The following is a 16,735-nucleotide window of genomic DNA, read 5'->3' as shown; positions in this document are numbered from 1 at the left end:
CTCTGCCTCTCACTCTCTCTGTGTCTCTCATGAATAAATAAATAAAATCTTTTTAATAAATAAATAAATAAATAAATAAATAAATAAAATATTTTAAAAAATAAGATAACTTGAATCAACTATAAAACTGGCTTTTAAGTAATCAAAAAGCCATTTGAATTTTGATGTTATTGGACTACTTAAATTGTCTGATATCACTAACATGCTTCTTCATTTTCTATCATCTGTTTTCAAGAAAATCAATGTACAATGATTACTAAGGAACTTTATTGAAGAAGTAATGTGCTATGTAGTCCCCACACGCTGTTAGACATAATTAAATTACTTAAACAGATAGGAGCATCTAAAATTAGCTCAATACTTAAACAATTGAACTAGAAAATGGTTGAAATTATAATTTTAGGGCAGCCTGGGTGGCTCAGTGGTTTAGTGCCACCTTCAGCCCAGAGCCTGATCCTTGGTGCCCCGGGATTGGGTCCCACGGCAGGCTTCCTGCATGGAGCTTGCTTCTCCCTCTGCCTGTGTCTTTACCTCTCTCTTCCTCTCTCATGAATAAATAAATAAAATATTTTTAAAAAATATAATTTTACACCATTGAATGTAATCCTGAAATTAAACACAAAATCTGCAGAAAATAGCCCACATAATTTGGAATTATCTAAAAAGGTGCATCAACCGCTTATGTACTGTAAAAGTAATAATTTGCAAAATTTTTAACATGTGCTTAAGACATTCCAGTATCTTTATTTATTAAATCTAGATGGTCTCCAGTCATTCTAGGAACTTCATTTGGAGATGGATAATAATGTGTGCCTTATCTAACATTCACATTTATTATGTTTACAGTTTCATAAATGATGTGATGGCTTAATCTTTTAAGTCTAAAGCACTTTGCATTTTAATTTGGCTGCCTACTATAGAATAAAGGAATTTTAGCCTCTAATTTTAAGGGGAGAATAGCCACATACAAATGTTCATCAAATTCTGAAAGAAGTGACTCTGCCACTATACAAATAGCTAGAAGAATGACTTAAGGGTAAATGGCCTTTTGTAGAATCATCAGATGTGATTATAGCACATGGAAAGAAAATTTCACAAACACCAGGAATAAAGAATTTAAAGACAGGAAATTTAAAATGCAAGATGAGTGAAATGATAATTTTCAGTTCACTTTTTTCTTTTTATAAATTTGTATTGATTTATGATAGTCACACAGAGAGAGAGAGAGAGGCAGAGACACAGGCAGAGGGAGAAGCAGGCTCCATGCTGGGAGCTCGACGTGGGATTCGATCCCGGGTCTCCAGGATCACGCCCTGGGCCAAAGGCAGGCGCCAAACCGCTGCGCCACCCAGGGATCCCCTTCAGTTCACTTTAATAGACTTAACATTTTCCTTTCTAGATGAACCCGCAAAACTTAAGGAAGACTGCCAACTAGTATATGTTGAAGATATTATAAGCTTATATGTTTGTCTTCAGCAAGTTTGAAGACTTGGGTGAGTAATATAAATAACTTTATTTGCCTAGTAAACTGTGTAAGCATAAACCTGGGAGTTCTGTTTGTTGTAGATAAATCTGTACCCATTACATGCAATAAAATCAATAAAACTTTTAGTTACATAATTTCAATGAAACCAGCATACAACAATACAAGACTGAATTTTTTAACTGCGAATAATATGAAAACAACTGGTATCCAGAAATGGACTTTCAAGTCTATGGTCATCTAATCTTTTGACAAAACAGGAAAGAATATCCAATTTGGAAAAAGGACAGTTTCTTCAATAAATGGTGTTGGGAAAATTGGAGAGCCACATGTAGAAGAATGAAACTGAACCATTCTCTTACACCATACACAAAGATAAATAAAAAATAGATAAAAGATCTAAATGTGAGACAGGAATCCATCAAAATCCTAGAGGAGAACATAGGCAACAACTTTTTTGAACTTGGCCACAGCAACTTCTTGCTAGACATGTCTATAAAGGCAAGGGAAATGAAAGCAATAACAAACTATTGGGTTTTCATCAAGATAAAAAGGTCCTGCTTTTTATCAGCAGCAAAGGAAACAGTCAACAAAACTAAAAGGCAACCTTCAGAATGGGAGAAGATATTTGCAAATGACATATCAGATAAAGGGCTAGCATTCAATATCTATAAAAAATTCATCAGACTCAACACCCAAAAAACAAACAGTCCAGTCCAGAAATGGGCAGAAGACATGAACAGACATTTCTCCAAAGAAGACCTACCCATGGCCAACAAGCACATAAAAAATGCTCCACATCACTTGTCATCAGGAAAATACAAGTCAAAACCACAATGAGATACCATTTTATACCAATGTTAAATGTCTAACAAGACAGGAAACAACAGATGTTGGTGAGGACATGGAGAAAGGGGAACCCTCTTGCACCATTGGTGGGAATGCCAGCTGGTGCAGCCACTCTGGAAAACAGTGTAGAGGTTCCTCAAGAAGTTAAAAATTGAGCTACCCTATGACCCAACAATGGCACTACTGGATATTTACCCCAAAGATACAGATGTAGTGAAACAACACTACATGTTCGTAGCAGCAAGGTCCACAATAGACAAACTGTGGAAGAGGCCAAGATGTCCTTTGACAGATAAATGAATAAATATGTGATGTATATATACATATATGCAATGGAATATTACTCAGCCATCAGAAAGGATGAATACCTACCATTTACATTGATGTGGATGGAACTGAAGGGTATTAGGCTGAGTGAAATAAGTCAATCAGAGAAAGACAATTATCATATGGTTTCACTCATATGTGGAATGTAAAGAAAGGGACTATAAGTGAAAAGGGAGAAACTTAAAAGTTAAATTAAACTAAATTAAAAATTAGAGAGGAAAATGAACCATGAGAGACTCCTGATTCTGGGAAACAAACAAAGGGTTGCAGAAGGGGAGGTGGTTGGGGGATGGGATAACTGGGTGATGAGCACAAAGGAGGGCATATGTGATGAGCACCAGATGATATACTACATGTTCACAAATTGAATTTAAATTAAAAAATACGATAAAAAAAAGAAAACAGAAAATGGGTTTTATTTTATCAGTTGAGGCAAAACTAAAGATTATTTAATGGACAATAAATGTACAATCCATGTTTAACACTACAGAAAAAAAGGCAAATCTTTTCAGACTTAATGAAGAGACAGTTCAAACTTCGATACAAGACTGAAATAACACAAGTGAAGTGATCTAATAATGTGAAAATATTAAAGCAAAAGGCTGTTAAAAGAGAAAAAGGATGAATAAATTGAAATATCCATAGTAATTATTTATAGTGAGGATTAGGGAAGAAATAAAGTGATCCAGGTACTTCATGGAAAATTAGAAATTGTATCTAATAAAGTGATGACAGGAGAGTGGTTCTTTCATCTTTTAACATTTTCTACCAAACATTAGGAGAAATAGGGCATTTGTTGGCTAAAAAAAACCTGATTTTTCTCATAATTAAACTTGGATTTTTATCTTTTCGCATTTCACTAACAGAAATTGTTCTCTAAAACATTTATACTCGTTTAAAACATTAATACCCAAAATACAGAGTATTCGTTAAAATATTCAATGAAATAAAATGGATTGTTTAAAATTTAACGTAGACTTCAAAAGAAGAGGAATCTATAGAACTCACCTGCCCAGGGTGATTTGATCCTGCCTCCTGCCTTTCCCCTCCGACTTCTCCATCCAAGCCCCGAGGCAGGCTGGGGCTGAAGGCCATGAGGTCGGCCTTGGGCGGGCCCTCCCCAGAGCACACCCTCTGCCGCCTCTGCTGCGAGTACGACCAGCTCCCCACCGCGCTGGAGCACACCAGCGTGGGCTTCCCCGGCCCGCACGCGCCCTCGCTGGGCGGCGCCGAGCACCGCAGCGCCGTGGACAGCAGCAGCGTGAGCACCAACAGGCTGGACACCGCGCAGATGGCGACGATCAGGTACACGTTGACGTCCACCAGCGCCGCGCCCGCGCCCGCGCCCGCGCCCGCGCCGCCCGCCAACACCCGCGACGACGGCCTGGGCGCCTGGCCGCTCTCCACCAGCGACAGCAGCACAGTGGCCGTGGCCGTCAGCGCCGGCTCGCCGTGGTCCTTCACCAGCACCAGCAGGCGCTGGCGCGGCGCGTCCGCCTCGTCCAGGGCGCGCGTCGTGCTGATCTCGCCCGTGTACAGCGCCACGCGGAACGGGCTGCGCGCGCCCCCCGCCGCCGGCTGCAGCTCGTACGACAGCCACGCGTTGTAGCCCGAGTCCGCGTCCACCGCGCGCACCTTGGCCACCACGTGGCCCGCGCCCACCGCCCGCGACACCGGCTCGCTCAGCGCGCCGCCCCCGCCGCGCGCCCCGGGCAGGGGCAGGGGCAGGGGCAGCGGCAGCAGCGCGGGCGCGTTGTCGTTCTCGTCCAGCACGAACACCTGCAGCGTCACGTTGCTGCCCAGGGGAGGCACGCCCGCGTCGCGCGCGCTCACTTGGAACTGCAGCAGCTCCAGCTCCTCGTGGTCCAGCGGCTGCAGCGCGTACACCTTGCCGCTCTCCGCGTGCACCGACACGTAGCTCGACAGCGCGCGCTCGCCCACGCGCCGCTCCACCAGCGAGTAGGACACCAGCGCGTTCTCCTGCGCGTCCGCGTCCCGCGCCGACACCGTGAAGATGTGGCAGCCGGGCGGGTTGTTCTCCTTCACGAACACCGTGTACTCGGGCTGCGCGAATGCCGGCGCGTTGTCGTTCACGTCGGCCACCTCCACGGACACGCTGGCCGTGGCCGACAGCGAAGGCGAGCCTCCGTCGCGTGCGGTCACTACCAGAGCGTAGTTCGCCACGCTCTCTCTGTCCAGGGCGCTGTCCAGCACCAGCGAATAGTAATTCTTGAAGGTGGACACCAGCTTGAAGGGGACTTGGGGTGTGAGTGAGCAGGTCACCTGCCCGTTGGCGCCAGAGTCACGGTCGGATACGCTGATTAGGGCGATGACGGTGCTGGGCTGAGCGTCCTCTCGTACTGGGAGAGACAGGGAAGTTATGGTGACTTCAGGGGCGTTATCATTCGCGTCTAAGATTTCTATCCAGACTGTACAATGACCTGCCATTGAGGGATTCCCTTTATCTGTGGCCTGTACTTCAATTTCATAAAACTTGTTTTCTTCATAATCTAAAGTTCCATTGACCCTCACTTCTCCGTTATTTTTATCTAGTGTAAATAAGAGTTTTCCATTGGGCTTAATTGACATCAAGGAGTAGGTTACCTCACCATTGACTCCTTCATCTGGATCTGTGGCATTTAGCTTTATTACCAAAGTTTCTTTAGCTGCGTTTTCCGTCAGTTTCACCTTGTATTCTGATTGCTCAAATTCCGGATCATTGTCGTTAATATCCAAGACGTGGACGAAAAGCTGAATGGTGCCAGTCAGCTCCGGTTTTCCCCCATCTGCAGCCGTCAGTAGCAAATTAAATTCTGGAGTTTTCTCTCGATCCAGATACTTCTTTAATTTAAGCGACAGTCTTTTAGTCTGCTTACTTTGTGTTGGTAATTCTAAAGAAAAATACTCATTGTGACTTAGTCTGTAGGTCAATAGAGCATTTTCTCCTATATCCGCATCAGAAGCTCCCTCTAGAGGAAAATAAGAGTCGGGTTGCTTAGATTCAGGAATCAGCAGTTTTTGTTCTCTGAAAGAGAACAGCGGCGGGTTGTCGTTAATGTCCTTCACCTCCACCTCCACATGGAAAACCTGCAGCGGCCTGTCTACGATCACCTCCAGGTGGATGCTGCACTCCAGAGTCCTCCCACACAGCTCCTCCCGGTCGATCCGAGAATTCACAAACAAAATGCCATTCTGCAGATTTACCTCCAGAAGGTCCCCGTGGCCTTTGGACGCCAGTCGGAAAAGGCGCGGCACCAGCTCCGCCAGCTCCAGCCCCAGGTCCTGGGCGATGCGGCCCACGAAGGTGCCGTGTTTGGCCTCCTCCGGGACCGAGTAGCGGACCTGGCTGCTCGCGGGCTCCCAGACTGCGAGGAGCAGAACCGAGAGCAGCAGACGCCGAGTGCCCAATCCCCTTCTTTGAAAGCCGAACATCGCATAAGACTATGACTTCCAAAATAAGGTTCTTTACACTCTCAGTACCAGAGACTCCGGTTTGGAGTTGAAAATCTGGCTGAATTTTTGAGAAGTTTCAAAGAATCCTTTAATGGTAGCGTTCGGCGTGATTGAGTCGTTTTCGTTTGGGGCGTTTCTGGCTGTTCAGACAGACCCTGGAAAGAACTATTTCCACCGAGTAAAGAGCGACACCTTGCGCCTGAATAGTGAGTACTGTACACTACATCGTACACTTAAAGGAAAAATATAATTAACTTCACGTATTTCATTTTATTATATACTAAAAACAATATTTCCAAAGTGCTTACTGAGGGAACACTCTTATCATAAGTCATATTGAAACTGATGGTATGTGGGAAATGATCTTTTATTCTTAACATGAAATTTTTGTTCCTATGTTTGAAGTTCTACAATTCTTCTTTTACATATCCACATAATATACAGTTTAATTCTGCAGGTAGCCTTATGAAAAACTAGGGTCAAAAATGTCCTAAAGATATTGTTTCTAAAAAAAAAAAGATATTGTTCCTAGGGGCAGCCCTGGTGGCTCAGTGGTTTAGCCCCACCTTCAGCCCAGGTCCTGATCCTGGAGACCCAGGATTGAGTCCCGCTTTGGGCTCCCTGTAGGGAGCCTGCTTCTCCCTCTGCCTGTGTCTCTACCTCTCTCTCTGTGTCTCTCATGAATAAATAAATAAAATATTTTTTAAAATAAAGTATTATAAAAAAGATATTGTTTCTAAAATTGAAATGCTACCAAATTTGAATTGTTTGACTTCTAATCTCTCTTGTTACTTTGGCTTCTAGGAAACTCAAAGACACATTTGAGGTTTTTTTTTTTTAAGATTATTTATTTATTTATTTATTTATTTATTTATTTATTTATTTATTCATGACAGAGAGAGAGAGAGGCAGAGGGAGAAGCAGGCTCCAAGCAGGGAGCCCGATGTGGGACTCCATCCCAGGTCTCCAGGATCACACCCTAGGCTGAAGGCGGCGCTAAACAGCTGGGCCACCAGGGCTGCCCAACATTTGAGGTTTTAATAACAACTCTAGGTTATGCGTGTTATCTATGTGCATTTGCCTTCTTTCCTATCTATTTTCTTTAGTTCTAATTCTTTTTTGTTATTTACATTTAATTGCATTTTTGTTACAAGCAATTTTATATCCACTGAAAAACAAAAATATAATTTCAAACTTAGTTTTTAATACATAGAATTCACAATGGAAAAGTTTTGGATGTAGATGAAATTTATATTTGGCACACATGATTTATCAGGTAAGTTGCACTGCTAACAGTATAATATGAGGTATCAAAATGATACTTTTTGATGGTGTCAATGATATGGAAGAAGGTGTCTTTCAATTATAAAATAAGTTTTATTATAATTCAATGAAATAAATGTCACCATAAAAATGGATGTGCCATATTGGCCTTTCTAAGCCATCAATGTTGGTTTTTGTTTATCTGTCAAGATATATTCATGAAAATAGCTGACTTTTCTTTTTCATTCACCTTACAAATGTTTTTTAAGCACCTCTGAGTACCAGGCACAGGAGAGGATCAAAGAGACAATACATAGGAAATTCCATTAGAGAGAGCAAGGCCTGAGCAGGGAAGGCTTAATTATCATATTAAAGAATTGGAGTTGATCTTTTTTTTAATTTATTTATGATAGTCACACACAGAGAGAAAGAGAGAGAGAGAGGCAGAGACATAGGCAAAGGGAGAAGCAGGCTCCATGCACTGGGAGCCTGACGTGGGATTCGATCCTGGGTCTCCAGGATCGCGCCCTGGGCCAAAGGCAGGCGCCAAACCTCTGCGCCACCCAGGTATCCCTGGAGTTGACCTTAAGGGCACTGGAGAGCCATTGTATGTGCTGGAGCAAAAAAGTAAGGTAAGATTTAAGAGGGCTGAGACTGGCCAGATACGCAAGGCCAGTTTGAAGGGGAGAAGACCAGAAGCCAGGAGACCAGCAGGGAGCTGTTGTAGCATTGTAGGTGTGACCTGAGGTGGGCTAGCACAGAGCAGAATTTCCAGGACACAGTAGGCACTCAATAATGGTTGAATGTCCTGTTTCTTGTTGAAAGAATTCTGGGTTTGAGACCATAAGTTCATCCAAAACTGGGGAAAGGATTTTTAATGATACCTCCTCTAAATGCCTAATACTGTGTTAAATATATATATAGAAAATAATCAGGGCAGCCCAGGTGTCTCAGCGGTTTAGCACCGCCTGCAGCCCAGGGTGTGACCCTGGAGTCCCCAGATAAAGTCCCATGTCAGGCTCCCTGCATGGAGCCTACTTCTCCCTCTGCTGTGTCTCTGCCTCTCTCTCTCTCTCTCTCTCTGTCTCTCTGTCTCTCATGAATAAATAAATAAGAAGTCTTTTTTTAAAAAAGGAAAAACTTAAAAAAAGAAAATAATCAAACAAAGCAACCAAGTAGCAAATGACCTTAATGTTTGTATAAATTTAATTTCATAAAATATCAAGTAGAAAATGGGAATTGTTGATATGAATTATTATTGCCTGAAGATGTAATTTGGTTATATGTCCTTTGTCTTTTCACACAGCCTTGGATTTAAAGTGTCAAAAGAGGATACAGTGGAAGTTAGAAGTACAGAGTGATTAAGAATAAATATCACTCTAGCTTGAGTATTTAGTTGTGTGATTTTGATTATTCATCTTCAGTTTGAAAATATAGAAATGGCATATGAAAAATTACTAGTATAATTATGTTAGTATTTTCCTTTATCTTGAGTACACACACACAATAGTTAATTTCAGATCTTGTTCCATTTTTTTTTCAAATTTACTCTTTTCCCCATATTATCATCCTGCTAGAACCCTTAGTAAATTCTTTCTTAAAAAACTATTAAGGAAAAAAAAAAAACTATTAAGGATGGGCAGCCCGGCCTTTCCGCGCTACCCAGGGAAGGGTCCATACGGCGGCGTTGTTTTGCGTTCCCATCGTAACTTAAAGGGAAACTTTAACAATGTCTGGAGCCCTTGATGTTCTGCAAATGAAGGAGGAGGATGTCCTCAAATTCCTTGCAGCAGAAACCCACTTAGGTGGCACCAACCTTGACTTCCAAATGGAACAGTACATCTACAAAAGGAAAAGTGATGGTATCTACATCATAAATCTGAAGAGAACCTGGGAGAAGCTTCTGTTGGCAGCTCGTGCCATTGTTGCCATTGAAAACCCAGCTGATGTCAGTGTTATATCATCTAGGAATACTGGCCAGCGAGCTGTGCTGAAATTTGCTGCTGCTACTGGAGCCACTCCTATTGCTGGCCGCTTCATTCCTGGAACCTTCACTAACCAGATCCAGGCAGCCTTCCGAGAGCCAAGGCTTCTGGTGGTTACTGATCCCAGGGCTGACCACCAGCCTCTCACAGAGGCATCTTACGTTAACCTGCCTACCATTGCTCTGTGTAACACAGACTCTCCTCTGCGCTACGTGGACATTGCCATCCCTTGCAACAACAAGGGAGCTCACTCAGTGGGTCTGATGTGGTGGATGCTAGCCCGGGAAGTCCTGCGCATGCGTGGCACCATTTCCCGTGAGCACCCATGGGAAGTCATGCCTGATCTCTACTTCTACAGAGATCCTGAAGAGATTGAAAAGGAAGAACAGGCCGCTGCTGAAAAGGCTGTGACTAAGGAGGAATTTCAGGGTGAAGGACGGCTCCAGCTCCTGAGTTCACTGCTACTCAGCCTGAAGTTGCAGACTGGTCTGAAGGCGTGCAGGTGCCCTTTGTGCCTATTCAGCAGTACCCTACTGAAGACTGGAGCACTCAGCCAGCCACTGAAGATTGGTCTGCAGCTCCCACTGCTCAGGTCACTGAATGGGTAGGAACAACCACTGAGTGGTCTTAAGCTGCTCTTCCACAGAAGGAACAGAATGGAAATAAGGTTGACGGAAAATAAACAGTTTCTAAAAAAAAAAAAAAAAAAAAAAAAGGATGGGCAGCCCGGGTGGCTCAGCAGTTTAGTGCCGCCTTCGGTCCAGGGCGTGATCCTAGGGTCCCGGGGATCCAGTCCTACATTGGGCTCCCTGGGTGGAACCTGCTTTTCCTTCTGCCTGTGTCTCTGCGCACCCCCCCTCTCATGAATAAATAAATAAAATCTTTTTTAAAAAACTATTAAGGTATGCAGACTTGTCACTTTTTATAACACTGAATTATCTTCTGCATCTGTGAAACAATCAGTTATAAGGTCCTCTAATCAAAACATAACATTAGATTACACTAACAGTAGACTTAACATACTATCTGAAGCCTGTCAGATTTATTTTAGAGGAAAAGGAAGGAAGAGATCTCCAAATGCTCCATTACAGAAATTAGGGATTGAGGTGTTACCTGCAGTATGGAGTCCTCAAAGATAGACAGAGGGATGAACATCAGAAAGTTTGCCCAAGACATATAATATTATATGTCTGCATTAAAACTAGATGTTAATTTAGCAATTACTTTCCAGTAATATGGTATGTTTTGAGTATATGAAAGGACACCTGGATGAACACCAAGTCATAAAAGAGTTTAATATATTGTATAAGCCAATGGCCCATCTTCTGCATTTTGGCTCTGATATTTCAGATACCACCATCTCAACTAGTCCAAATAAGAGAGATTGTGTTATCTTTGAACTCATCTTTGGGGATAAACTTGAGATCTGGCAATAAGCTAATGCCAAGAAGTTCACATCAATACTGTTATTTTTTTTAATATTTTATTTATTTATTCCTGAGAGAGACGGAGAGAGGCAGAGACATAGGCAGAGGGAGAAGCAGGCTTACTGTGGGGAGCTCAATGCAGGACTTAATTCCAGGACCCCAGGATCACAACCTGAGCCAAAGGCAGATGCTCAACCACTGAGCCACCCAGGCGCCCCACATCAATATCATTAATTAACATTGATTTTGTAAAATTGATTGAAACACTGAGGAACTTTGTGCCTGACCTTTACTAAATAAATCTGGTTAGTCTTTTTAAAAAAGATTTATTTATTTAAGCTTGAGAGTGCAGGGGGAGGTATAGAGGGAGAGAATCTCAAACTGACTCCATGACAAGCATGGAGCCCAACATAGGGCTCCAGGAGAGGCTCCACAGGAGGCCCCAAAAGGCTGGATCCCATGATGGGGAAGATCCCAACCACAGATGAAACCAAAAGCCAGACAGTGAGCTGACTCAGCCACCCAGGCACCCCAATCTGGTTAATTTTAGTTTTAACTGTATGTCCTGCTAGTCATATAATAGAGTGCATGGTTTAATATTCTATTAGTCCTCATCATAGAGCATAACAGGACTAGTAATATTATTGAAATGTAAAACAGAGAAACAAATCTTGAAACCATTCTTGGAAACACAGGAGGTTCTTTAAAATCAATAAGTTAGAAGTACCGTCCAACATTGTATTAACAAAATTATAGGATATGCTTATTGATTGATGTTTATTCTTTGCTCTCACAGCTTATTGAAGTATACAGTTATTTGATCATAGATCATCTGACCAGTCAGCACAAATCTCACAGGCAACAATAAGACTGAAGCAGACTGAATTCTGAAATAGCCACACACACACTCAAAAGATTTCATGGGGAATATATAGCTTTAAAGCTGTTTTTGAAGTAAGCAACTTTGGAAACACTTATTGAATCCTTTGTTGATATCCAGGACCCTGGAAAGAATCATATTACCACTTATATTTGCCCAAAACATTATCCTTGTTCACAACATAAAAAGGACAGGGTCATTTTCGTATTTGTTATTTGGTTTTGGTGTTCTGGTAGAATGTTGCAGATCAGTCTTCTGGGTTTTCTCATATATTAAATGATTCTTCTTACTTATACTACTTTCAAACAATGAATACACAGTCCTTAACAATGGCAACTATTCATTATATACTGATTGAATGATGTAAATACCTATTTCAATGAGGCATTAGACAAATGATAATAATGTTCATGAACTCTACTGAGAAAAAAATCACTTAACATAAAAATCTCAATTCTTATCTCAATTATGCCACTGTACAAAATGAACTATGAGGATAATCATGGAGTTTTTCTTAAGCAAAACGGAAAGGAGGATTCACCTGTATATACTTTCTGCTTGGTTTTCCTAGCCAGAACTATGCCTGATCAGAGAAAACAATTAGTGTAGAAAACTTTACAGTGAATAAAAGAATGGTTCTGGGCTAAAAGATATATATTTGAATATCATCTTTATCATGGACTGGATGGATGTCAGTAGACAAAGGAGAAAAATATCTTACCATCTCTTAGCTCAACTTTAACATTTGGATAGTGAGGGGCGCCTCGGTGCGTCAGTCAGCTAAATATCTGCCTTCAGCTCAGGTCTGAGCCCGGGGTCCTAGGACAGAGCCCCATGTCAGGCTCCCTGATCAGTGGGAAATCTGCTGTTTCCTATCCCTCCCCCAGTTCATGCTCATCCTCTCACTCATCCTTTCTCTCAAATAAATAAAATCTTTTAAAAATATAAAATTTGGATAGTGACATGTAGTTTACAAGTTGATATAAGGGTTAAATAAAATTATGTATTTTAAGTCCTTCACACAATGTCTAATAAACAGAAATAGTTCAAATAGTAATGGTTTATTTATAGTTAGTGACTGTTCTTATTTTATTTTGTAGATATGGATGAAAAGAATTTCAGTATGATAAACTAGGGCATGGTTTTCCTTTTCAGAAAATTTCCTAATGTTCATCTTCATGGAAATCATCCTCTTTTTGTGGCTAGAAAATTGCCACTAAAAAAAAGAAAAAGAAAAAAAAGAAAATTGCCACTAATGTCTTCTTAGCACTCCTATTAACTTTACCCTATCCATAACATGGTTCTCCACCACATGTAAATATATTATATATTAATTTATTTCTCCATGCAATACAGTAAAGTGTTTCTAACTTGTACACTGGAGTAAATAAATAAATAAATAAATGTTCACATTAGTTGATTTACATGCTTATAGCTCTAAATATAAGTTCTCTGTGATCTCTTTAAAGAAAACAATTCACATGCATATAGCTTTGGGCAAAAAAGAGTTTGCATCAAGTGTATTTAAAGTATACAATATTAAAAAAAATAAAGTATACAATATTATATTGTGAAATGCCATCAACATCACCAAATGGAAATGACTTTATAAATATTCCAAGGTTGTTTGCTTAAGCTATTTACATCAATGCCATTTCAAAGACCTTGAAATAGTGGCTTGGTAGACACACAGGCAGCAGGACGATATTTCCCCATATATGGGAAGATTCTCTTAAACACAAAACACAAAGAAGAGTGAATTTTCTTACTCTACCCTAAAATATTTCCATACAGCCTCACAATGGGTACCATGAATGGAAGAAACATAAATATGATCAAATATCAAATAAATCTTCCAAATAAAAAAAAGGAAATCAATGAATTAATCTGAAAGAGAGCAGCACTAGATTCAACACGCAATTAGCAAAGCTGAAATTATGCTAGGAAATAAGGAAAAATGTAGTTTATCTGAAGCACCTTATCCCAAAGGTAAGGCTGAAACTAAATCCAGTATCTGGAGCAATCAACTTACAGTAATATCACTGAACATACTCTGCGATTGACCTCAACAGGAATTAAATACATTCCAGAATTACTGTACTCACCTCATTCCGGAAAATCTGTTGTTCTCCACTATCTCCAGAACCTGAAGCAGGAGGAACACTGGGGCTGAAGGCCATGAGGTCGGCCTTGGGCGGGCCCTCCCCAGAGCACACCCTCTGCCGCCTCTGCTGCGAGTACGACCAGCTCCCCACCGCGCTGGAGCACACCAGCGTGGGCTTCCCCGGCCCGCACGCGCCCTCGCTGGGCGGCGCCGAGCACCGCAGCGCCGTGGACAGCAGCAGCGTGAGCACCAACAGGCTGGACACCGCGCAGATGGCGACGATCAGGTACACGTTGACGTCCACCAGCGCCGCGCCCGCGCCCGCGCCCGCGCCCGCGCCCGCGCCGCCCGCCAACACCCGCGACGACGGCCTGGGCGCCTGGCCGCTCTCCACCAGCGACAGCAGCACAGTGGCCGTGGCCGTCAGCGCCGGCTCGCCGTGGTCCTTCACCAGCACCAGCAGGCGCTGGCGCGGCGCGTCCGCCTCGTCCAGGGCGCGCGTCGTGCTGATCTCGCCCGTGTACAGCGCCACGCGGAACGGGCTGCGCGCGCCCCCCGCCGCCGGCTGCAGCTCGTACGACAGCCACGCGTTGTAGCCCGAGTCCGCGTCCACCGCGCGCACCTTGGCCACCACGTGGCCCGCGCCCACCGCCCGCGACACCGGCTCGCTCAGCGCGCCGCCCCCGCCGCGCGCCCCGGGCAGGGGCAGGGGCAGGGGCAGCGGCAGCAGCGCGGGCGCGTTGTCGTTCTCGTCCAGCACGAACACCTGCAGCGTCACGTTGCTGCCCAGGGGAGGCACGCCCGCGTCGCGCGCGCTCACTTGGAACTGCAGCAGCTCCAGCTCCTCGTGGTCCAGCGGCTGCAGCGCGTACACCTTGCCGCTCTCCGCGTGCACCGACACGTAGCTCGACAGCGCGCGCTCGCCCACGCGCCGCTCCACCAGCGAGTAGGACACCAGCGCGTTCTCCTGCGCGTCCGCGTCCCGCGCCGACACCGTGAAGATGTGGCAGCCGGGCGGGTTGTTCTCCTTCACGAACACCGTGTACTCGGGCTGCGCGAATGCCGGCGCGTTGTCGTTCACGTCGGCCACCTCCACGGACACGCTGGCCGTGGCCGACAGCGAAGGCGAGCCTCCGTCGCGTGCGGTCACTACCAGAGCGTAGTTCGCCACGCTCTCTCTGTCCAGGGCGCTGTCCAGCACCAGCGAATAGTAATTCTTGAAGGTGGACACCAGCTTGAAGGGGACTTGGGGTGTGAGTGAGCAGGTCACCTGCCCGTTGGCGCCAGAGTCACGGTCAGTTACACTGATTAGGGCAATGACAGTCCCTAGTGTAGCATCCTCTGGAACAGACAATGATAGTGACGTCACTAGTAACTCCGGAGCATTATCATTAATATCCAAGATTTCTATCAAGACCGTGCAGTGACCAAACATCGGGGGATTTCCTTTGTCAACTGCTTCTATTTGAAGTTTCCATAATTTGGTTTCTTCAAAATCTATTTTTCCGTTTACTTTTATTTCTCCACTGGCTGAATCTATGTGGAAAAAGTCTTCTGTATTAGAGGAGACATCAGTTGCAAAGGAATAAAGAATATGGCTGTTTGAACCTTCATCCAAATCCGAGGCGTTAAGTTTAATAACCAGTGTACCGTTTCTCGAATTCTCCAATAATTTTACACGATCGACAGCTTTGTCAAACACTGGGGCGTTGTCATTTACATCCAGCACTGTGATGTGTAACTCTGTGGTACCTGTCAGCTCGGGCTTTCCCCCATCAGTTGCTTTGAGCACCAAGAGAAGCTCTGAAGCGACCTCCCTGTCTAAAGGTTTTTTTAGCACTAGTTGGAGTGGTTTTACCTGATCATCGTTGGTGGGTACTTCCAGAGAGAAATACTCATTGGGGCTCAGTCTGTAAGTCAGAAGAGCATTGGCCCCGATGTCTGCATCAGAGGCGCCCTCTAGTGAAAAATGAGAGTCAAGAGCTGTAGTTTCAGAAATAAACAATTTTTTTCGTGGTGCTGGGAACACAGGCGGATTGTCGTTAATGTCCTTCACCTCCACCTCCACATGGAAAACCTGCAGCGGCCTGTCCACGATCACCTCCAGGTGGATGCTGCACTCCAGAGTCCTCCCACACAGCTCCTCGCGGTCGATCCGAGAATTCACAAACAAAATGCCATTCTGCAGATTTACCTCCAGAAGGTCCTTGTGGCCTATGGACGCCACCCGGAACAAGCGTGGCACCAGCTCCACCAGCTCCAGCCCCAGGTCCTGGGCGATGCGACCCACGAAGGTGCCGTGTTTGGCCTCCTCCGGGACCGAGTAGCGGACCTGGCCGCTCTCGGCCTCCAACGCTGCAAGGAGCAGAACCGAGAGCAGCAAATGCTTGGTTCCCTGGCCACCTGGTCCAGAAGCTAACATCCTGCTTTGCTTCTGGTTAATAAAGCAATATTTCATGAGCGGAAAGGGGTAGTCCTTTTAGATCTTTCTTTTGAGCCTTTGTTCCTGAGATCCCGACTGATCTTAACAACATAGATATATATACAGTCTTTAAAACACCGGAACAGTGGAGATTCTTTCTGGTCCGTGAATAATCGCAATTTTCTTCTGTTTAAAGAATCCTCTCCTTGGAGAACAACGACATCCTGTGGCTCAAAATGGAAGTGCGTTTGTGTGTATACTATTTTTCCACTTCTATTGATTCTCTCCTAATTCCTTCATATATTGGTCCATATTTTACTTTGTAGGCTTTTGATTCTTTATACGTTCCTTGTGTGTGACCACTAGCTCTTTAAAGGTGGTTTCTGTCTTACAATTTAGAATCCTAAGAAGAGTTTTTACCTTGGACATAGACATCTAAGAATGTACTGCTGGACCAACTATATTCATGTATATAAACACGAAAATCCATATTTGTAGGTTACTAGTGATGCTGTGTTTTTTAGACTTTCAGAAATTGATCA

At 43.8% G+C, this 16,735-nt stretch overlaps 4 protein-coding genes and 1 pseudogene across 9 annotated transcripts in view; 1 reads left to right on the top strand and 4 right to left on the bottom strand.

Moving 5' to 3' along the window:
• LOC112658863 (protocadherin alpha-1-like) overlaps positions 1–16,735 on the bottom strand; it is a 153,431-nt gene that overhangs the window by 78,036 nt on the left and 58,660 nt on the right.
• The window catches only part of LOC112658858 (protocadherin alpha-3-like), a 145,998-nt gene that overhangs the window by 78,037 nt on the left and 51,226 nt on the right, over positions 1–16,735 (bottom strand).
• LOC112658864 (protocadherin alpha-4-like) overlaps positions 1–16,735 on the bottom strand; it is a 138,782-nt gene that overhangs the window by 78,031 nt on the left and 44,016 nt on the right.
• LOC112658873 (protocadherin alpha-C2) overlaps positions 1–16,735 on the bottom strand; it is a 162,391-nt gene that overhangs the window by 111,863 nt on the left and 33,793 nt on the right. The window contains exon 1 of one of the 6 annotated variants that reach the window (XM_025445110.3): positions 13,773–16,372. The exons of 4 other annotated variants lie outside the window; for them this stretch is intronic. In XM_025445110.3, coding sequence (XP_025300895.1) covers positions 13,773–16,229 — 2,457 coding nt within the window. In that variant the 5' untranslated portion in view covers positions 16,230–16,372. Of the gene's footprint in view, positions 1–3,667; positions 6,249–13,772; positions 16,373–16,735 lie in introns of those variants that run through there. One more of the 6 variants, XM_025445115.3, reaches the window with a different exon arrangement.
• On the top strand, positions 9,047–10,056 carry LOC112658876 (40S ribosomal protein SA-like; annotated as a pseudogene).

Source organism: Canis lupus, chromosome 2 (genome assembly GCF_003254725.2).
Source record: "Canis lupus dingo isolate Sandy chromosome 2, ASM325472v2, whole genome shotgun sequence".
In the NCBI taxonomy this organism is placed as follows: Eukaryota; Metazoa; Chordata; class Mammalia; order Carnivora; family Canidae; genus Canis; species Canis lupus.
Note: the sequence above shows the minus strand (reverse complement) of the source record. Positions and strands in the feature narration are given on the sequence as shown.